This window comes from Trypanosoma conorhini (genome assembly GCF_003719485.1).
Source record: "Trypanosoma conorhini strain 025E chromosome Unknown Tco_14.4_contig_00243, whole genome shotgun sequence".
Lineage (NCBI taxonomy): Eukaryota > Euglenozoa > Kinetoplastea > Trypanosomatida > Trypanosomatidae > Trypanosoma > Trypanosoma conorhini.
The window spans coordinates 5,335-25,484 of NW_021704327.1; the positions used below are offsets into that span (position 1 = coordinate 5,335).

A 20,150-nucleotide genomic window follows, 5' to 3' on the forward strand; every position below is an offset into this window, starting at 1 on the left:
CTCCAGCATCCATGTAAAGACACTTGACCCGTGCGCAGGTTATCGCTATTCTTGACAATAAGCAAACAGTATTTGATACACAACTTTGTCTTTCGTCGTTTTCAGTGTTTCTACCTTCCCTTACCTTTCACCCACCCGCGTGTGCGTGTGTGTGTGTATGTGTATGTGTGTGTGGGTTTCACCTTTGCTCTTGGGCCCACCCTGAAGCCAATATATATGCGCTCCCTCCGCCCTTCCGCGCTGGGCATTGCACCCCTCTCACAACCTCAGGGAGGTGGTGCGGCCGCACCGGTGCGCGTCTACGCCAGCGAGAGTAGTTCCTTGAGACTCTTCTTGTTAACCTTCCCCATGGAATTCCGCGGGATCTCAGGCATAAGTATGAAGCGCTCCGGGCACTTGTAGTGCGAAAGCAGGCCACGCGCTACGCCCTTGAGCTCCGCATTGAGTTCGGGTGACTCAAAGAGGTGAAACTCGGGGGGAATGCCCCACTTCTGCAGCGCGGCTGCATGAGGCGCGATAACCGCCACCACCTTCTCCCCCAACGTGTCGTCCTTGCAGCCCACGACGGCGACCTCAAAGAAAAGGTCTTTGCGGGAGAGCAACGCGGCCTCAATTTCCAACGCAGAAAGTTTATACCCACGAGACTTTATGATGTCCGTGCTAGAGCGGCCAAGAATGGTGAAGACGGCATCCTCATTTTCGTTTTGAGGCTCTCGTACACCGACGGTGTCGCCGGTGTCGAAGTAGCGGCGACCCGCTTGGCTCACAACGAGTTCCTTTTTGGTCGCCTCGGGGTTTCCCCAGTAGCGGTCAAACAAGGACTTCGAGGCGATGGCGAGCTGGCCAATCTCGTCATAATGCCCCTGGGTCCCTTTTCCGCCCGCCGCCCCACCCACCTCCTCCCGCTCCTCGGCGGCGGAGGCAGCAGAGGTGCCATGCACAAAGGCCCGCACCTTCGGCAGCGGCGAGCCCACGGTGCCAGGGATGCGCTTCTCTATGGGCCGAAGCGGTTGGCTCAGCGCCATCCCAATCTCCGTCATGCCATAGCGCTCTAGCAGGGTGTGCCCACTGATCTCACGGAATGCGTGGAGGGTCGGCACTGGGAGCGACGCACTTCCAGACACCATGAGACGCACATTCTGCGATACGGCATTTTTGAACCCCGCCTGCTCAATTGGCGACATCTTTTGTTTGACTGCGGCAATCAGCTTGGTGTAAAGAGTAGGGACCCCCATCACCAGCGTGATGTCCCCGCGCTCAATTCTACGGGCAATACGAAGCGGGTCATCAAACTTCGTCAAAACACACCGCGCATTGGAGGCCAAGGAACACAGCAGAATATTCACAAGTCCATGTATGTGGTAGATCGGCAGCATGTTGAGAATCGTGTCCGTGGAGGACCACTCCCACGCCTTGCGCAGCACCCCCACCATGTGTTGGAGACTCGCATGAGTATGAACGGCACCCTTGGGTTTCGCTGTCGTGCCGGAGGTGTAGATCATCACACAGTCGTCGTGTTTGCTTGGTCGGGCGGCGCACTCCTCCGCCCAAAGACGATGGACGACGTTAAGCGAGTCCATGTGGTCGGTGTCGTAAAATAGGCCGGTGCCGTCCCCGGCGTCGGTGACGGCGCAGTGCGCCTTGAACTGCTCCCGTATCATGTATTGACGCCATGCCTCACGGCGCTCCTCCTCCGCCGCCTTCTCGCCTGAGAGTCGGTCCATGACGCTTTGCGCGTCCTTTAGCTGCTGACGCTCCTCCTCGGAGAGCAAGTGCTCCGGCAGTATTACCTTGGTTGCAGCCTCGGAATACTCTCGCTTTTCCTGAATTTTCTTAAGCAGTTTCTGCGCATCAAAGAGCGTTTCTACGTCGTACGTGCTCGGGGAGGAGGGAGCCGTCATTGGGTTGTGCAGACTGCTGAAGCTGCGCACTAGAAGTGCGTCGTACTGTCGTGGAAATTTTTCCTTCAACAGGGCCGTGTTCCCCATCACTGCTCTGCTTCTGCTGTGCTCCAGAATGTACGACAACTCCGTCGCGTAATTCTGGAAGACGGAGAGCGGGACGGCCATTTGGTTCAGCGACCAGGCCGCCAGCAGCGACACCACAAAGGTGTACCCCGTGTCACCGATGATCGCCATGTTGTACTGTCCGTCGTCCTTCATGAAGTCGCAACTCAGCACCCCGCCGTCGCCGTCGGCAAAGACGCTTCGCACGTTGGCGGGCCGTGGATGCTGCAGCCAACTCATCGACGGCTTCCCATGGGCCGCCGTCATCGCCTCTCTTCGCTCGGTGATGACGTTTGACATGGAGAGCACGTCCTTCTGCAGCTGCCCGTACGTGTAGCGCTCCGTCCGCTCCCCCGGCAGCTCCACCACGATCGCCTCCTGCTTCACCGGCGCCGCAAAGACGCTCTGCAGGATCGAGTTGTAGCCGAAGAGGGTGGCGAAGGGGACCTTGTCCAGCCGCCGCCGGGCAGCACGAAACATTGCGTCTTCGTTCGCCGCGGCAGTATGCCCTTAAGACGGGTGTAAATATATATTTGCCGATTTAAGTGTAACTTCCCTCCCTAGCGCCGTGGTGTTGATCCGCCTTCTATCCGTCGCTCTCTTCCGCCGCTCGGTGCGGGAGGGAGAGGCGCCGCCGCACACAACACACACACACACAAAAGAGAAACAAAAAAACAACAACAAAAGGCAAGCCATTAAAGAAAATAAGTGGGGAGAGTTGTTGGAGAGGGACGGGCCCGCGCGTTTACCGCCCGGCCACACACACGCGTCCCGGCGAGGCAGGCAGAGAGGGAAGCGAGACAAGACAAGGCAAAACAAGAAGAGGGCAGGCCAGTGCAACACACACGCGTGCGCGCGGGACACCGCCAACAGCGCGGTGTAACAGAAGAAGAAACCCGCAAGAAAAAAAACCAAACACACACACACACATAAACAAACATACAACAACAACAAAAAAAAGAAGAAGTCCAACAAGCATAGATCGCAAGAGAAAACAAAAACAAAAAACAAACAAACAAACATACACACTGAACATGAGAAATTGAGCCACTTGCAGCTCCTTGGCGGGCCCTCGCATTTCAAGTTTCGCACCCTTGTGTTGTTGCTGTTTCTTCGCTCCGCCTCGTTCCTCCAAGCGGGCCGCCTCAAGTAATCCCAACGCCGACGCAAGGGAACCCACAGGCGCATATACAGACACATCCAACCCACGGGGGAGAGAAGAATAAAAAAAGAACATCAAAGGCAAAGAAAAAGGATTCAATATTGTATATATATATATATCTTTGTATATAATATTTGTATTTCTCTTCCTACGGTTGTTTCATTTCGGTTTGTGGATATCTCCGTCGTCTGCTCCAGTCCTGTGCTGGCTATACATACAGCATAGAGACCTGGCCGAGTGGAGCACATGCGCAGTGACCCTCCTCATTTTCCACAGCACGCAAGGTTCCTCCCTTTATCCCCAAAGACCCAATTCCTTTCGCTTTTTGTTTTTGTTTTGGTTATTATTTCCCCTTCGGCCTTCGCCCTGGTGAAGTCTCCGCTTGCGTGTTTCCCGCGCCCTCCTGCTGCCACGGGCGGCCCACGCGGCAGAACACAGCAACCGCCCCAGCGTACATGCTAGCGGCGTGCGTGTTGTGAGGCATGCCGGTTATGCCACACCCCTGTTTGGCGTCTCCTCTTTGCACTTCTTCTTTCTTCACAGTTCCGCTCGCCCTCCGCCTCGCCTCCTTCCTCAGCCGGTGCCCTCGCCCCCAGACGCACACACACACACGCACTCGTCACATGTCCAGACTCTTTTTTTTTTGAAAAAAAAATTTTCTTTCCCTGTTTGGTGTCACCCGCCCTTCTCCTCTCACTTCTTCACCATAGCCGTGAGTTTCGGCACCGCAACGAAGAGGTCCTCCACGAGGCCGTAGTCCGCAACCTGAAAGAACGGTGCGTCGGCGTCGTTGTTGATGACGGCAATCACCTTGGAGTCCTTCATCCCAGCCACGTGCTGGATAGCCCCGGAGACGCCGCACCCGAGGTAAAAGTTCGGCGCCACCGTCTTTCCCGTCTGCCCAATCTGCATGTCGTTCGGGCAGTAGCCAGCGTCTACAACGGCGCGCGTCGCCCCCACCGCCGCCTTCAGCGGCTCCGCGAGGTCGTTGAGAATTTTGAAGTTCTCCGCGTTCTTCAACCCGCGGCCGCCGACGATGACATTCGCGGCCGTTTGCAGGTCCGGCCTATCCGTCGAGGCGATGGTGTCTTCGATCCACGTGGAGGTTCCCGCGGCCTTCGTGGCCGCCACCTCTTTTGTCTGGGCGCTGCCGCCCTCCAGCGGCGCGCGCTCGAAGCTGGTGCCGCGGATTGTGGCGTACTTCACCGGGTCAGACGTCTTCACCGTGCTGACCACGTTGCCAGCGTACATGAGGCGCACGAACGTGGCCTCGTCCTTGACCTCCGTCACGTCTGTGATGGGCATCGCATCTGCCCTTGCCGCGGCGCGGGGGATGACGTTTTTGCCGAACGCCGAGGTGCCAGCGAAGACGTGCGTGTACCCGTCCTTCACAACGGAGGCAATGAGGGGGGCGTACTCCTCCGGCAGGCCCTTCGCGTAGTGCTCGCCCTCCGCGACGAGGACGTGTTCCACCCCCTTCACTTTGGCGAGAACCGCCGCCGTCGCCGCGGCGTCCTTCCCGGCGACGAGGGCACTGACAGGGCCGACCTTCAGCCCCGCAGTCACGGCGGCGAGCGTGGCGGGGGCGACCTTTCCGCCGTGCATCTCCGCCACGACAAGCACCTTGCCGCCCAGAGCAGAGAGCGTGCGGCGCAGCATCTTTCCTCCCTCCTCCTTTCGCTTATATATATATATATATATATATATTTGCTCTCTCTCTCTCTCTTTTATTTTATTTTTTTTTTGAGAAGTGCCTTACAGAGCTGCTGCTTCGTGAGATGCTGCAACGGACGAACGCGATGCGGTGCGTGAAGGAAGACACTCTTTCCAGGGCGAGGCGGAGAGCAGAAAAACAGGCAGACGGAGAAAAACGCAGAGGCAGATGCGACGCCGGCGCCGGTGCCAAAGGCAACCAGCAGGCGAGGGAAGGAGAGCAAATGTGCACGTCCAGCGGCTCGGCGACACCGAGGAACACCGCAAGGGAGGAAAGCCAAGAAGCGAACAAATCACAGCCATTAAAGGCAAAAAAAAAATAATAAATCACACGCAACACACGCCACTGGTTTTTCACTTTTTTTACACTGCCGATATATGTACACACAAACACCTTAGCGCTGCGGTTCTCTTTCTGCCCGTGTTGCCGCGATGGCGCGTGCTCCGCCGCGGAATTGTCACCAATCGGTGCTGCGGCAGCGAAGCATTCCGCCGGTAAGCAGCAGGCAGGGCGGCAGCTTCGCCGTCATCTCCCTCAGCGCGTCCAACCACGCCTCGGCCTGCCGCCGCAGCTCACCGTCCCCGCCATCGGCGGCGTCCTCGTCACTGCCGTCGCGGCTGCGCATCGTGTGTGTGCACTGCCGCTCTGGCGGAAAGGGGGGCACCCGCGTCATCAGCAGCGCCACCCGCTGCCGCGTCCGCTCCACCTCCGCGCGCACGAGGGCGTTGATGACGCCTGGGCGTGTCTGCGGGTCCGCAAAGCGCCGCGCCATCACCGCGACGTCGCTCACGCCGTAGTGCCCCATCACTTCCTCCAGCGCAATCACGCGCGGAGACGCCACCAGCCGGTGCGCCTTCAACAGCGCGTGAGTTTCCTTCACTTCCTGCGGCACGTCGTCTTTCAGGGCCACCACGGAGACCACACGCACCACCGCGTGCCTCTCCCAAATGCTCGTCAGACGCAGGCAGTGTGCCATGAGAAAGAGGGCGACGTCGTCCTCGTCCGGGAGCCACACATCAATAAACCACTTCCGTTCCTTTCCCTTTTCCTCAATAGCTTCTGTGTCCAGCAGATCCATGTTCCGGGCAATAACAACGTTCATAAAGGCATGCACCGCATCACGTACGATGCAGCAAAACTCTGTCGTGTCACGGTACCCAACAAGGTCCGGTCCCCCGAGCAGCTGGGCATTCTGGCGGTGGAGAATCATCTGCTCAACGAGGCGCTGCTCGTCGTCTTCGTCGGCGTCGGTACGACCAGAGCGAAAGAGGCCCCAGCGAAGGGGACGCGGCGTGCGGTACTTGCGGGTGGGCGTGTTCTGCGTGCGTCCACCTTCGCCGTGCTGACGCTCCCGCGCGGCGTGTTCCACGGCGGAGCTGGGGCCGCGCGGGGGCCTTGCCTCTGAGGTGGCATCCGCCGCTGCCGCCTCCACCAGACGACCGCTCCCACACATGCTCTGCTTCAGCCACTCACTCCAGTCCTCCTCCGGCTCCAACGACTCCTCCTCCCCGCGAGCTGCCTCCCTGACCCCGCAAAAGCTAAGTTCTGGCAGTGTGTGCACCTCCGGCGGAAGCACAAACGAGGAGCAGAACGAACTCGCCTCTTGCGGCGAGAAAAGCCCACTCTGTTCCTCGGCTAACGCTTCAATCCAGTTATCGGCTTGGTGTTCGCCGTGCGGGAACGGCGGGGAAACGCCGACGGCGCGTAAAGATGCCTCATCAGTGTCATCCCGAATAATGTGCCGCCGCCGGTACGAGGCTGAGCCGGAGGTTAACGGGCATCGCCTTGCAACCCCGTGTCGTGCAAGTGCAAGCGGGCTGTTTGGCTGCACTGCGGCCATGCTGTTCGCTGCTGCCGCCTGCTGTGCAGCAGGAGAAGGAATTCGCCGGGAGACGGGAGGAGGTTGTGCTGGATGCCCTTCTCTGCCGTGGCCTTCGCCGCCGCCCTCCTCAGGAATCTGCTCTTCGGCCGACGCACGCGGTGACGACACGTCCACTGCCGTCTTTCTAAAGGCTGCGTAGATGGCGTCAAAGTGGTCCCGCTGCAGCAGCTCATCCATGGAAAGGAGCAGCGTGTTCGGTCGCATGCTGCCCAATCCACAGAGCCGCAGCATACTTTGCACGGCGAAACGGAGGTCCGCGGCAGACATCACCACCGGAAACGCCTTCACGCCGCTCGCCTCAATGAAGTCCATAAGCCACCCCTTCCAGCGAAACACGGACTTCGTGGTGGAGTGAAAGTCCCCGCCAAGGACGAGCCCAACTTCATACAGGCCCCCTTTCTTCATATTGTTCGCAAGGTGGATGAGGTTCAGTGAGCAGAGGGGGTCTGTCACGACGTGAATAATGGAGGGTCGCCAGTGCCGCACGTGCGCCCTGCGCTCATCCAGGCGGAGCAGAAACTTGCGCACGATGTGAAACAGCAGAGGCTGTGAGGCGTCGCCCCAGTACACACGGGCGGGGTCAATGTAGACGTCCGCCAGTACCAACGCCACAAGCAAAAACAGCAGGACCCCAGAGGCCATGAGGGGGTCGATGAAGAACATGAGCGTCAGGGAGGCCAAGGCGCCGGTAAGAGCCGTCAGTGTGTTAAAGAATGAAAACGTCGGTCGAAAACTTGTAAGTCCCACGGCGGACGACAGAAAGACACTGACGTTAAGGGACAAGAATGTGGCAAGAAATATTTGCGTGGTAAAGGCCGAAACAAGGGTGTAGCTGTTCCCAAAAAGGAGAAGGACCTGCGTGGCGGCGTACAAGAGGAGAACGCTCACTTGCGGACGGCAGCGGGCAAGCCACTGAAAGAAGCAAAGTGGCAAAATATCATCCGCAGCGATGGCGTTCAACACACGAGAGGAACCCACCAATCCGGAGAGAACCGCGGCAAAGGAGGCAGTAAATTCACCAGGAATAAAGGCAGGCCAAAAGGAGGCGCGCTCCAGAATGTGGTAGTCGGTTTTGAGGAAGCTCCGCTCAAAGGAGGCGGCCACCACAACGGCGGTCACCAAGTACGTCCCGAGGGAAAGAAACCAGGCGTACATGACGCCTTTGGGGATCGCCTTGGGGCCATTGCGAAGCTCCCCGCTGCCCGCTATACCACACATAAGCCCACAGACGCCAGGGAAGAGGACAAAGAGGGCCTCTTGGAAGTCTGTGCCATCGCTGAATTGCGGCGACCAGTTGTCGCGCAGCGTCTCGCCCGAAACGCCTGTGTAGCCCTCGGCGGGGAGGGGCGTGGTGCGCACAAAGGCCGAAACCACAAAGTTCAGCATCGCCACAAGCGCCAATGCGAAGCAAACCAGCTGGAAGAACCTGTCCAACTTCAGCAGACTCACCAATAAGAGGAAAAGCAGAGTGAGGCTGCTGCCAACGACGGTCACGCTGTACGCCTCTGTGGTGAGCCAGTGGGTGAGGGTGTCATTGCCCAGTGCGGGGGCGACGGCGTTCACGCCTCCCACCAGGTACATGGCGGAGGCCAGTGTGTTGGCCAACACCAGCGCCGTGCCAATCGTCACGCCCAGCTGCGGCCCAAGGCAGCGGGAGATCATCATGTACGCCCCCCCGTCACCCACGTAGCCATTAGTGCTAATGGCCGCCAGGCTGCAGGTCACAAGTAGCGTGACAAAAAAGGAAAGCGCAATGCCCACAAAAGACAACCAAAGCCCACACTCACCAATGACCCACGGCAAACGAAAGAACAACACCACACCAAAAATAGAGACCGACACTGGAAGAAAGACCCCATCCCATGTCCGCTTTGTCCGCCTCTTCACCAGAAGGATGGAGTCATTGTGGGTCACACCCACGGGCAAGTTATCGGCGCCGACGTATGTGGTTTCGAGTGTCGCAGGTCTTTGCCAACTCCGCGCCACACGCGCCATTGCCGTCCTGTTGTAGCTGCCGAAACCCTCGTACTCGGTAGATGCATGAGGTCCGTCAGGGAGACCGGCCGCAGCACATCCCACAGTGTAGGAGGAGGAAAGATAGGATGACTTGGTCATTCGCCTCCCTTCTCTTGCACTCCACCGCGCCTTGGGTACGCTACTTCTTCCCTACTCGCACGCAAGCGTCGTCTTCTCCCACCGGTTGTTCTAGTCTCTTGGAAAAAAAAATAATAGCAATAGTGCAGAACACAAAGACGCACAAATAATCGAGGGAAAAGTTCAAACAAACGAACAGTGCCCAATGAGAAACCCCGAGGGGTACGATCTCCCCCCGTCAACAGTGCACCCGCCAAAATATGGAAGCATGCAGCGCATGCAGACAGCTAAAACACGGTAGGGACATGCAGGGAGGGGCCATTACCGTACGAAAAACACGCTCTTGGGAAAGACGCGCAGAAGAACTTCCACCGCCCTTTTTTTTCTTCCTTTTTTTATGGATACATCTCGTCAATGAAAATTACATCTCAGTTGGGGGGGGAAAAAAAAATGTCGGATTGGAGAAGGAGGAGCAGGAGATGGTGGTGGAAGAGGGTGGAATGAGGAAACGGAAAGTTGCACAGGCAGAGACGCCTAGAAAACGAAAAAAAAAAAAAGTTGCATCTGGGAGAGTTCACCACCACGGACATCAATTATACCAATGAGGAAAGTAGCAAAAAAAAAACCGTAATAAACATGAAAGATGCAGCCGGCAAGAAGGAGTAAGTAAAGGCAAGTGTCCTTTTTGGCGTCGTCCCTTTTTTTTTTTTAAATTCTCCCTCTCTCTCTCTTTTTCTTCTCTACATGGTTGCCCCGCCCCGCATGTGTCTATGCTACTGAGCTCGCCGAAAAACAAATGGGGATCTGTACATACAAATGTATGTGCAAGAGGTTTCCTCAAAAGATGCATGGAGTCGTTTTTATTTTTCATTTTCGTTCGTTCGTTCGTCTGCCTCTTCATTGTGTGCCGCACATTTTCACTGAAGTGAGCTTCTTCACCGTGGACCCGCGCTGGCGCACAGTTTCACTCTTCCTAGCCGAGCCGTGCATGTCCTGCACCGTTCCACCCCCCTCCCTCTTTTGTGCTCCTCCCCGCTCGCTCCTGTTCCCCGCACCGCCCCCGTCATCATCATCTGCAGTCGCCCCCGCACCTTCTTTCTATTTCTTTTGCCTTTTTTTCTTTTTTGCTTTTCGTCTCTGGCTGCCGGCTCCCGCTACTCTGTCGCCGCAGTCTCTATTTTTGCAGCACCGCAGTCCCCTTCACATCGGACGATGCCTTTGTTTTTTTTTCCCCGCCCTCCCTCCCCCTTTCTTTTTCTTTCTTTTTTCTTCTCGGCTCCTGCTCGGTGCTTCGCCGCGCCCCAGCGGCGCTACAGCGTGGGGATGTCGAGGTCGTCGACGGACCAAATCATGATCGCCCCCTCGTCCCCCACCGAGACGATCTTCTTGTCGTCCGGCGAGATGCGCACCTTCTGGATGTTGCAGCTGTGCGCCAGCCCCACGGCGACGCAGACGCCCTGGTCGTAGCTCCACACCTTCACGATGCGGTCGTTTCCCCCCGTGACGAAGAAGCGGCCATCGGCGGAGATGGAGAGACTATTCAACTCGCCCGTCTTGCTGCCGGGGATCTCGCGGATGGCCCCACAGTCAACAATGTCCCACCACGTGATCGTCTTGTTCGTTCCCGTCGTCAGCAGCTGGCTTTCGTCTACGAAGTACTCCACAGCTCGAAACCGCGTCTGGGAGTAGATGACGTCGCGACGCACATGCCGCACCAGGTCCCAGATAATGCAGCTGCCATCGTCACTGGCACTGACGCACTCCATGTTGTTCTTTGAAATACACACGGCGTTCACCGTGGCCTTGTGCTCCTTCATGGAGGCCTCCAGCGCGCAGGTGTTGCCTTGCACCTGCCAGAACCGGACAAGGCCGTCCGCCCCACCCGAAACGAGGCGTTGCGAGGTGCTGTCAACGCACACCGCAGTCACCCCACCGGCACTGCCACTCGTGCTTTTGATGCCGTCTCGCTTGTGCGCATCGTTGACGGCAAACACCAACTTGCCGGATTGTGGACCGAAGGCGCGCAGCTTCCCATCGTCCCAGCCAGAGACTATCATAGAGCCATCCTTTGTAAACTGAACACAGTTGCATTGGAGCCCAGTAATTTGAATCCGCAGGAGCTCGTTGGAGGTGGTTGCGTTCCATACTCTAATGTCGGGTCCACAGCATGTTGCGAAGAGGGCACTGAAACCCTCTGGAAAGACAACATCGTTCACAGTGTCGCTGTGACATGTCAGTCGCAGCTCCGCGTTAAAGTTCCCGCTCTCCACGAGGTGCACGTTGCTCTCCATGGTCCCCACAATGTAGCCCTGCGGGACCATCGCAAGCCCCGTGACGCCTCCCCCCACGTTTACCGACTTCAGCACCGTCAGGTTAATCTTTGAGAGCAGCGCCACCTCTCCGGCGCCGCTGCCCACCAGAACGTCACCGGACCGCACGAGAATCATGGAGGTAATGCCGCCTGACAACTTCTTCTGGGGACCACTCATTTTGTAGGCATTGGCATTTCGCTCCAGCAGCACACACAGGACGTCGCCGCTGGTGGTGCCGCAGTAGGCGTAGCGGTCCGTCTCCTCCACGGCAATGGTCGTGATGCATCGACGGACGTTGCCCATGTTGATGTCATCTGGGCTCATCTTGCGATCCACTGGGTCAATGGTCCAGACCCGCAGCGACCCCACGCCACCCGTAATGAGCTTTTCAGAGTTGCCGTTGAAGAAGGCCACTGTCTTCGACTCTGTGTGGTGGGCCGGGGCACCGCAGAGGGGGCGGCCGGTGGAAACATCCCACACCACCACCGCCTTGTCGTCGATGCCGCCAATAGAAACAAGATATTTCTCATCCTTTGAAAAGGCAAGCGCCTGCACCTTTACCTTGTGGAGGAGCATGCGGTGCACCATGCGGCGTTCCTCAAAGTCGAAAATGCAGACATCCGCCTGAAACCCCGCATGCGTCACCTGTCCCGAGGCAATGAGACGCCCGCTCGAGCTCACGGCGATACAGCTGATCTTGTCATTGTGCCCGTAGAGAAAACTGGAGGCGGAGCGGTCGTTTATTTTCTGAATCACAATACATGCACCTAATGCATACACGAGGTGTTCTGCGTCCGGGTGGGCAATGATGCTGTTTGGAATGCGACCCCCAAAACCAATGACAGACTCAAGTGTCAACCGTGCGGTTTTCTCATACTCCTTCTCCGCCATGTCGACAAAAAGGGCCCTGCTTTTTGTTGTTGCTGGTGTTTGTGTGTTTTGTCGGTCTGCAGCTCTGCCGTGATGTGCGTCGCGGTCGCCCGGGTGTGCACAAGAAACAACTGCCTCCCTTTGTGTGTGTGTGTGTGTGTGTGTGTGCTTTTTTTCTTCTTTCCTTTCCTTATTTTTTTTGTTCGTTTCCTCCTCCACCGCAGTTGCGCGTCCTGATCTCGTTCCCTCACTTTGTTTTTTTTGTTGTTGTTGTTTTCCTTTTTGCTTTTGGTTTTGCCTTTGCAATGACTCCTGCGGAGGAAAACGGGGAGAGGGAAGCACGTCGCGAGACAAACAAACAAAGAAGACACGCTACCGTTTTCGCCGGCACACGCACACACACACACGCGCACGAATGGCAAGCAAAGCAAAGCAAAGCAAACAAAACTGTCGCACCACGGTTCAGTGCGGCACTAAAGGTGCAGCCACCGCCTCCGCCGCAATTCCGCCGCCACACGGCGCACAATCTCCGCAGGCTCCAGCGCCACGGAGACGCGCATCCCAAGCTCATCCTTCTCCAGCTGCAGCGGCTCAAACGAGGCGTACTGAGAGGAGAGCAGACTGGCCGGCATGTACGCGTGGCGTCGCCGGTGGATGCGCCGAGCAACGAGGCCGGCGTCGCCGACAAGCTCGACAAAAAAGACAATGACGCGTCCGCCGTCGCCCGAGTTGTCTGCGCGCAGCAGGTCCCTGTACAACCTTCGCAGCGCGGAACACGCGAGCACGACGCCGCTGCCCGCCTCCGCTGCGACACCTTCGATGACTTCCGTGCGCAGCCGTCGCAGCCACGGCAGGCGGTCCTCATCCGTCAGCGGCGCGCCTGCCGCCATCTTTCGCACGTTGCTGGCGGGGTGGTAGTCGTCGCCCTCCACAAACCGCCAGCCCATCTCCTGGGCGAGGCGGGGGCCAATTGTGCTCTTCCCCGTGCCCGAGGGGCCCATGACGACCACGGCCAGCGGCACAGACGAGGGGTGCAGCAGCGGGGGGGCAAGCGCCATGCCCGCCACCTGTTGCTTCGCTTCGTCGCCCAGCCCTCTGCTTCCTCTGACGCCCCCCGCACATGCGCCGCGGGGCAGCCGCCACCGCAGCAATTAGCAAGACAGGGAAGCAAAGTCACACACACACACACACAGACACACATATAAATATATATATATATATAAAGAAGGATTCACAAACAGTACAAAAGCCAAAGAAAAAAACGAAAAACAAAAGCAAAGGCACCAAGACGTGCGTTTGCGCCTGCAAAGCGAGTGAAAGACGCCAAGCAGAGTGAAAGAGTCTCACAACGATCTGAAACAAGAATGACAAAAAAAAAGCAGCAAGAAGAAAGAAGGGAAGTTGAGAAAATACGTGTGGTTATTTGCTTGTATGGCCCTGCGCATACCTTAAAACTGCCAATAGGGCAGGGGAAAAAAGGCAATGCACGAGCTATATATCCTCATCCACATACAAAATTGCGCGCCTGCGCTGCCGACATTCCCAATCGTCACCGCCTGTACGCTCTCCTCCGGGCTCACAGTTGCGGTTTGTCAAGCGGTGCTTCTGGCTCCCAAGATAAGGTGCTCAAGACGCAAGACCCTTAAATCTAAGAAGTAGCCCAGAGGCACAAACAACGGAGGCTCCGGCTGCGCAAAAAAGGACACAATTGCATCCACGGCGGCATCGAACTCCGAGGTATTGTTTGCGTGGCTTACCGCCTTTTTATTTGCGGCGACGCCGGCGCGACCGGGCGCCTCAGTGAGGGGGCAGGATGTGGCGTGGGTGATCGACGTTCTCTGGGAGGCGGGCTGCAGCTTCAGGGCGGCGTTCAGGAGCGGCGTCAGCGCACTGAGATCCTTGTTCTCCACACGGCGAATGTACGCCGCATCGCGACGGAGGTCCGCCTCAGCACCGTTAAGCACGCACGCCAGCGGTGAAGTGAAGAGGTCCACCGTTTTCGACACAAGCGTGAGAGTGCCCGGGCATCCCAGTTCGTCAAAGTGGCTGCCTCTTGTAAAGTACCCAAACGTTGGCAGCGCAATGATCTGACGCAGGCCTATGTTGCACACCACACTGCTCTCCTCAACGCGCAGGAAAATCACGTGACACGAAACGTCGGTTGTAAGCGACGTATAGAGAAGCGGGGCAGGCGGCCACGGGAGCTGACCCTGGACATCCTCCGCATTCTTCTCTCCTGCATAACTCTTGCCAGCCTGGATGAGGGGAGGCTTTGCTTCGGGCACGGCTGCGGCGGCAAAAAGCAAATATGCCAGGAGCGTGTACTGGTCGTAGCCCACAAGAGGGGTGGAGCGCGGGGTATCGCCAAGCACGCGCGGGTTAAGTTCGATTAGAAAAGGCATCCCCCGCGTGCCGCTGTCAGGACGACTATCGACACGAAGCTCACAGTGTGAGCACCCCTGGCGCATGCCGAGAGCATCAAGACACTGCAGGGTGTACGCCACAACGCGTCGCACCTCGCTCTCCGCGTCCAGCTCTGCCAAATTGTGCACAAACTCGATACGATCATACATAATTGCTGTACTGTTATGCCTAGCAGGAAGCCGGCCACGCCCCGTAGCTTTAAACTCAGCCATCAGTCGCTCCTCCACAGAGTAAAGAAGACGCGTGCTGTACAGCGTCAATGGATACTTCCAACTTTGCCAGACGTCGGAGACGACGTGTTTGCCCTCGTAACTCACAACGTTAACAACGTACTCGGGACCCTCGATGTACTCCTGCAGCACCATATGCGATGCCTCTGTCATTTGGGTCGTCTTCACTCCACATGTGAGGGCAAACGCCACATCGATTTCCTCATCGGTGTAGCAGACAGTCACCAGCTCAGATCCTGCGCCACTTACAGGTTTAATAACCACAGGAAATGGAATTCCATGCTGCTGCTTCCAGCGCTTCGCATCCGCGGCGCTAAACCCGGCAGAGCCTCGAATGTGCGTCAGACCATGGGCTTTTAACGCCAGTTGCATACCCGCCTTATCTTGTCGTTGTGTGACGGAGGTGCGTGGATCGTTCCCAAGAAGAATTCGGGTACGACGCGGCGGGGATTGTAAGGCGTTTGGGCCACTTCGTGCCCCCCTTGTCGTGTCGCCTCCGCCGCGAGCCAAGGACTCAATTATTATCCCATGCCAGTCACCGCCCACCGCAGACAGCCCTCGCGGAACCGAGGGACGGTGCGGCTGCATCCCACCAAAGTGTCTGGCGTGCAAGTAGTCCACAAGCGGAACAAGACCATCCACAATTGTGGTGAATGCCAGAATGTCCGCGTATCCATCCGCAAGAATTTGCTTTTGATAGTAGCTCTCGTAGAGGTCACGGTTGGACCTCACCTCAGCTGCCACGTCGAGGAAGAAGATTTCGACGTCGGGGCCGAGGTTGATGCGCGTTGCCACGGCGCCCCAGGTCAGCGCCGGGTAGCCGCTGCTGGGTTCGTCAAGGTGCTCCCTGCGAAAGCACGGCAGCCGGGTCTTTTCTACCGGCTTCATGGACCGACACACCTTGCCCAGGTACTCCCCTTGCCGGCAGGAGACGTCGAGCGCTATCAGCGACGGCCGGCGCCTGCGCTGCAGCTCCTGCACACAGCCCTCGACGTCTGGCCCGCAGCGAATAGCAAGTCGAAGTGCCGTTTCCTCGGAGCAGCCGAGCCTTCGCAGTGCCTGAAGCGGCAGCTGACTCAGGTCACCTTGCGCCCCCTCCGCGGCTGTGTACATTTTTGGCTTTGCTTGCGACGAACTCAATGGCCGGCTCCCAACAACGTTCTGCCAGAGCCTCACGGCGGGCGTGAGTACACTCGCCGGCAACAACGCAGTGGGCAGAGCAAGCCGGCGCCAAGAGGAGAGGGCACAAAAAAAAACGAAGAAAAAAGGAAATAAAAGCACAAGAAAACACGCAGCCAGGCCGCCCAAACGATTGGCCACCGCGTCCCCCATACCCTTTAGGCGTGGTGGGTGGCCGTGCCTTCCGCCTCCCCTCCACACACACATGCGCAGAGGGCAAGCGGGGGAGGACACTCACAGCACGACGGACTGACCGCAGTGGCCATACGGCGCAGTGCCCATTCACAATAGTGTACAGGACAACCGAGAGAAAGCACGGAAACGATAAATGTGATCGACAACCAAATGAGCTCATGGAAGTACAATTACACACAAACACACCCCTTTTCTCTCTTTTTTTATTTTGCTTTCAAAACTGGTGGGGGTTTTAGGGCAAGAGCAGATGCATCTCTAAAGCCGCTCCTGCTCGAGTTGACGCCGCAGACGGCGAAGCTCGCGCGCCTCCTCCTGCCTGGACGCCGATTGCAGGAGCCAATCAAGAGAGCCATCGGAGCACGGAGCAGAGAAATACTCACGCCTTCCAGCCTTTCCAGCACCCCGCCAGGACGGAAAGCACGACGGTGAAAGGCGGGGTTGCTGCCGGGGCTCACCTCCACGGCCCGTCAAGGCGCGATCCCCCAATGGTCCGTGCAGTGGCGCCGCGGCGAGGGTGGGGGAGCCGAAGGGGCCCGCTGCCGCGTCATGGGGGGCGGTGCAGGCGCCACCAGACGCCGTGAGGAACCCCGCACGAGGCAAACGCCGTGCGAAGCAGCTTTGTTGCAGCAGCGCCTCTGCGCAGGCGTGGCGATCCGCGGGGCGCTGAAACGAGAGCAGCTCCATCCAGTTCCCGTAGTGTGCACTGGTGGTCATGGCGCAGTCCTCCGCCTTCACCTTCTCTGTCCTCCACCCTGCCGTGTAGCGACAAGGCGAAGAAAAACAGAATAAAAAAGACATCAAAGAAAAAAGAAAAAAAAAAAAAGAAAAAAACAACGACGGTTCTCCAGGCAGTCTCTCGTGCAGCCCACACTGTGCACTCCTTTTTTAAAATTTTTATTTGTCTTCAGCTCATCCCTTGCCTCCTCCTCTTCGTGTTACAAGGACCACAACCCGAGGGGACAGCCGCTTCCCCACCCTCCATCGCCTTCATGCTCGTTTGTGTTCTCCCGGGCAGAAGCAGCGCAAGATTACACGGACAAAGACACATTAAAAAGACCCCCTCTTTCTTTTTCGTTTTTCTCACTCTTTTTTTTTTGTATGTGTGTGTGTGTGTGTGTGTTTTCTTTTTCGTTTTGTTTTTGGCGGGTGGCTCTGCCATTCCTCTTTAAGTTTGTACAATTCTAGCAACGACCCACGCCGTCGCATACACGCCTCCTCTAAACCTTTCCGGTAACTTTACAAGTAGCGCCCCTGGAGCCCCCCACAAAGACACATGCGCCGGGCACAACGCCCCCCCCCCCCCCCCGGCCCCCCGGCCCCCGCCTCCGCCACGCGCAGCAGCAGCTGCCACGCCGGCCGCCACCAACGACTAACGCCTGGCACCAACCACGAAGCAAAAAAAAAAAAACTAGTGGGCGTGGAGACCGGGGGATCTAAATGGTAAAAACAACATGTTTCTCCTTTAGTGCTGGCAACTTTGTGTGTGAAAGCGGCTTTGCCGCATACTTTTGCGTCTCCTGTTGAGGTACATCGTCGCTTATAATCTCGTCGTTAAAGTAAAACATGTCGTCCTCTTCCTCACCCATGTTCTCCTCCTCTGCACGGCGCATTGCGCTGATAGTAACAGGCGTCCGCACCCCCCGCCGCGCTTGCGCTGCTACTACCGTAGTGCTGGCTGAGGGGGCGGCAGGAGGTGGCTCAAGCGTACTTGGTGTGGCGGCAGCCTTGCCTCCTTTCACAGTGGACGCCAAAGACGACGACGGTTGCAGTGGGAAGACAGAGGAGAACGACTCCGTCTCCTCGTACTGTGCACGCTCGTCCGCACTCATGCTCATCCATATCCTGCGCACGCGTTTGAGGAAGGCGTGGTTGCTGCAGGCCTTCCCCGTCATCACAAGACCGTGGCGATGGCATTGCTTGTAGTAAAAGCGACGGAACGCCGTGCTGGAGCGACGTGGCGCAGAGATGGGGGCATAGAAACAAAAGTTAAGTGCCGCCTTCTGCAGATCCGACAGCTCCGACCAGCGCTCCATCGATTGCTCTCGGCTCATGCCGTAGTCCCGAGAACAGTAGCGAATGTAGAGGTGTGCCCCGCTGACGGGGTGCATCTCATTGTGCGTCCCAAAGCAGTAGTATTTCGTCCTTACCTCCTTCGCAAGCGTGAACCAGCTTGGCACCTCGTCCTTTGAGCGCCGCAGCGTCGCCTCAGCCGAGCCCCCGCAGCGAATGACATACTTGTAGTACTCCTCGTTGTAATAGGTGATCGCAGGACTCGTCATGGAGCGCACCTCCTTTAGCGCCGTGACACCGCACATCAACTTTGACCCAAAGAGACGCTCGCGCTCGTACTCGTGGCGCAGCGCCTCGCGCTTGCTTTCCGCCTCCTCCACCAAGGCCTCCTTCTCCTTCGGTGTTAGCTTCTCATACGCCTGCATCACGTTGGAGCGCTGAAACGCCGTCAACTCCGCTATTATGTCACGCACCTCCATTTGCGTGCCACGTTCCACGAGTTCCTCGTCGCGAACAGGCCCCTGGCGCAGCGACCACGTCCGCAGAGGAGGACAGACGTCAAAATTGTTTCGATTCAGCATCAAAAACGCCTGCAATGGCCTGTGGGACTCGAGACACTTCTTCCCCGTGCAGAAGGAACGCAGGTATTGCTCTACGAAGTGGTGGTGGTACACGTTGATTGTAATTCGCCCCGTTTCGTCCGTGTAGCGCGCCCACTCCTCCGCCGTCGGCGGCAGCGTGCCTGTGCCCTCGATCAGCTCCAGCAGGTGGCCGCGGTGCTCGGGCTTCAAGATGGCATCCTCAACGAGGTGGAGGATGCGGCGGTGGACGCAGCCAGGGGCCTTCCGCATCCCGTGGAACCCGTTCGCCGAGGAGTTCTCCGCCTTATTCTTGAAAAACACGTACTGCTTCACATTCTCGGGGAAGTAGCGGATCTCCTTCTCAATGGATTGGTTAATCGCCTCGCGGAACCGAACGCGGCGGTGAAAAAAAACGTCGTCACGCATACGGATCGCGCGGCGGCTGCGCAGCCCCTTTTCGGTCTCCACGAGGCGCTTGCTGTTGAGAAAGTTGTACTTCTTGCGGCCGCTCCTGGCGGCGCCGCGGGAGGAGCCGGGCGACGGGTACGAGGCGACGGCACGCGCCGAGCAGCGCCCCGCCGGATCGCCGAGAGACGGCAGCGCCACGAGGCAACGAAGACCCGCAAAGACGCGTCGCATCATGTGGGCAAATAACCTCCTTCTGCTCCCTGAATGTTTTTTTTCTTTTTTTCTTTTTTCCTTTTTCTCTTTTTCCTCTGTGGGTGTGGGTTCCACCGGCTTGCTCCCCGCGACGGACAGTGGCGCGGCCGCGGTTTATTTCAACCGGAGTCGTTTAGTTGTGAGCCGCAAACGTGCAGGCGGGCTGCGTTGAATAAAACGCAAAGACACGTGAGCTGCAAGAAAAAAGCAAAGAAAACGGAAATACAGGAAGGTGGCGGTTGGACGGCTGGTTGCGAACCCCTAGACCACGTCTCCCTTCCCTTCCTCGCCTCCTTCCTTCCTTCTGAAGCCCTGCAAGAGGAAAAGAAGAACGACGGAGATGACACACGCACACAGGCGTCAGAGAGGAGAAAAGCAACGATGATAACAGCTGGACACGCCTACCGCGCATACAAACTCCTCAAAGGCACACAAAAAAAACTGGCACAGCCAAACAAAAATTGAAGGAGCAATACTCGGGAACCACATACATGCACCAGCCGAAGGCCAATGCGGAACCACATAAACTACTCAGTTTATATGGAAACCGCCACCTTTCTTGGCCTCCCGCGCCGCCGGACTGGAGGAAGGACTCCGCAGGCGCCTCAGGCTCCGCTGGCTCCTCGGAACCCGTCCACTCTTCGCGCTGCCCGGCTGCAGAGGTGGACTCCTCAAGCGCCTCGGGCTCCGCCGGCGCCGCCTTTCTCGGCCTCCCGCGCCGCCGGACTGGAGGAAGAGACTCCGCAGGCGCCTCAGGTTCCGCTGGCTCCTCGGAACCCGTCCACTCTTCGCGCTGCCCGGCTGCAGAGGTGGACTCCTCAAGCGCCTCGG

The 20,150-nt window shown here is 57.7% G+C and overlaps 9 protein-coding genes across 9 annotated transcripts, besides 27 other annotated features; all 9 read right to left on the reverse strand.

Moving 5' to 3' along the window:
- Positions 1 to 139: 139 nt before the first annotated feature.
- Positions 140 to 177: a microsatellite.
- Positions 178 to 299: 122 nt separating this feature from the next.
- Tco025E_04636 (putative long-chain-fatty-acid-CoA ligase) lies at positions 300 to 2,486 on the reverse strand (the record flags this gene model as incomplete). The annotated part of the gene is made up of 1 exon (XM_029371546.1): positions 300 to 2,486. One exon carries the CDS (start codon positions 2,484 to 2,486, stop codon positions 300 to 302), a length of 2,187 nt encoding a protein of 728 aa, XP_029228376.1.
- Positions 2,487 to 2,643: 157 nt separating this feature from the next.
- Positions 2,644 to 2,692: a microsatellite.
- An 87-nt stretch (positions 2,693 to 2,779) lies between these two features.
- Positions 2,780 to 2,846: a microsatellite.
- A 41-nt stretch (positions 2,847 to 2,887) lies between these two features.
- Positions 2,888 to 2,997: a microsatellite.
- Positions 2,998 to 3,026: a sequence feature (A-rich).
- A 240-nt stretch (positions 3,027 to 3,266) lies between these two features.
- Positions 3,267 to 3,308: a microsatellite.
- A 408-nt stretch (positions 3,309 to 3,716) lies between these two features.
- Positions 3,717 to 3,760: a microsatellite.
- A 101-nt stretch (positions 3,761 to 3,861) lies between these two features.
- Tco025E_04637 (electron-transfer-flavoprotein, alpha polypeptide) lies at positions 3,862 to 4,827 on the reverse strand (the record flags this gene model as incomplete). The annotated part of the gene is made up of 1 exon (XM_029371547.1): positions 3,862 to 4,827. One exon carries the CDS (start codon positions 4,825 to 4,827, stop codon positions 3,862 to 3,864), a length of 966 nt encoding a protein of 321 aa, XP_029228377.1.
- Positions 4,828 to 4,850: 23 nt separating this feature from the next.
- Positions 4,851 to 4,875: a microsatellite.
- Positions 4,876 to 4,894: a microsatellite.
- A 445-nt stretch (positions 4,895 to 5,339) lies between these two features.
- Tco025E_04638 (putative solute carrier family 12 member 9-like) lies at positions 5,340 to 8,879 on the reverse strand (the record flags this gene model as incomplete). Its single annotated transcript, XM_029371548.1, has 1 exon — positions 5,340 to 8,879. One exon carries the CDS (start codon positions 8,877 to 8,879, stop codon positions 5,340 to 5,342), a length of 3,540 nt encoding a protein of 1,179 aa, XP_029228378.1.
- Positions 8,880 to 9,318: 439 nt separating this feature from the next.
- Positions 9,319 to 9,353: a sequence feature (GA-rich).
- A 219-nt stretch (positions 9,354 to 9,572) lies between these two features.
- Positions 9,573 to 9,600: a microsatellite.
- Positions 9,601 to 9,949: 349 nt separating this feature from the next.
- Positions 9,950 to 9,997: a microsatellite.
- A 108-nt stretch (positions 9,998 to 10,105) lies between these two features.
- Positions 10,106 to 10,129: a microsatellite.
- A 39-nt stretch (positions 10,130 to 10,168) lies between these two features.
- On the reverse strand, positions 10,169 to 12,061 carry Tco025E_04639 (flagellar associated protein; the record flags this gene model as incomplete). The annotated part of the gene is made up of 1 exon (XM_029371549.1): positions 10,169 to 12,061. The coding sequence occupies one exon, from the start codon at positions 12,059 to 12,061 to the stop codon at positions 10,169 to 10,171; it is 1,893 nt and encodes a 630-aa protein (XP_029228379.1).
- Positions 12,062 to 12,182: 121 nt separating this feature from the next.
- Positions 12,183 to 12,208: a microsatellite.
- Positions 12,209 to 12,291: 83 nt separating this feature from the next.
- Positions 12,292 to 12,343: a microsatellite.
- An 85-nt stretch (positions 12,344 to 12,428) lies between these two features.
- Positions 12,429 to 12,453: a microsatellite.
- Positions 12,454 to 12,460: 7 nt separating this feature from the next.
- Positions 12,461 to 12,486: a microsatellite.
- Positions 12,487 to 12,513: 27 nt separating this feature from the next.
- Tco025E_04640 (carbohydrate kinase, thermoresistant glucokinase) lies at positions 12,514 to 13,098 on the reverse strand (the record flags this gene model as incomplete). The annotated part of the gene is made up of 1 exon (XM_029371550.1): positions 12,514 to 13,098. The coding sequence occupies one exon, from the start codon at positions 13,096 to 13,098 to the stop codon at positions 12,514 to 12,516; it is 585 nt and encodes a 194-aa protein (XP_029228380.1).
- Positions 13,099 to 13,214: 116 nt separating this feature from the next.
- Positions 13,215 to 13,240: a microsatellite.
- Positions 13,240 to 13,262: a microsatellite.
- A 21-nt stretch (positions 13,263 to 13,283) lies between these two features.
- Positions 13,284 to 13,323: a sequence feature (A-rich).
- A 72-nt stretch (positions 13,324 to 13,395) lies between these two features.
- Positions 13,396 to 13,436: a sequence feature (A-rich).
- Positions 13,437 to 13,632: 196 nt separating this feature from the next.
- On the reverse strand, positions 13,633 to 16,026 carry Tco025E_04641 (Phosphoribosylamine--glycine ligase; the record flags this gene model as incomplete). Its single annotated transcript, XM_029371551.1, has 1 exon — positions 13,633 to 16,026. One exon carries the CDS (start codon positions 16,024 to 16,026, stop codon positions 13,633 to 13,635), a length of 2,394 nt encoding a protein of 797 aa, XP_029228381.1.
- A 297-nt stretch (positions 16,027 to 16,323) lies between these two features.
- Tco025E_04642 (uncharacterized protein) lies at positions 16,324 to 16,866 on the reverse strand (the record flags this gene model as incomplete). Its single annotated transcript, XM_029371552.1, has 1 exon — positions 16,324 to 16,866. One exon carries the CDS (start codon positions 16,864 to 16,866, stop codon positions 16,324 to 16,326), a length of 543 nt encoding a protein of 180 aa, XP_029228382.1.
- Position 16,867: 1 nt separating this feature from the next.
- Positions 16,868 to 16,898: a microsatellite.
- A 233-nt stretch (positions 16,899 to 17,131) lies between these two features.
- Positions 17,132 to 17,210: a microsatellite.
- A 148-nt stretch (positions 17,211 to 17,358) lies between these two features.
- Positions 17,359 to 17,398: a microsatellite.
- Positions 17,399 to 17,432: a microsatellite.
- Positions 17,433 to 17,501: 69 nt separating this feature from the next.
- Positions 17,502 to 19,301, reverse strand: Tco025E_04643 (uncharacterized protein; the record flags this gene model as incomplete). Its single annotated transcript, XM_029371553.1, has 1 exon — positions 17,502 to 19,301. The coding sequence occupies one exon, from the start codon at positions 19,299 to 19,301 to the stop codon at positions 17,502 to 17,504; it is 1,800 nt and encodes a 599-aa protein (XP_029228383.1).
- A 33-nt stretch (positions 19,302 to 19,334) lies between these two features.
- Positions 19,335 to 19,372: a microsatellite.
- A 219-nt stretch (positions 19,373 to 19,591) lies between these two features.
- Positions 19,592 to 19,624: a microsatellite.
- Positions 19,625 to 19,740: 116 nt separating this feature from the next.
- On the reverse strand, positions 19,741 to 20,150 carry Tco025E_04644 (uncharacterized protein; the record flags this gene model as incomplete). The annotated part of the gene is made up of 1 exon (XM_029371554.1): positions 19,741 to 20,150. A coding segment is annotated over one exon (410 nt), but the record flags the coding sequence as incomplete, so codon positions are not given.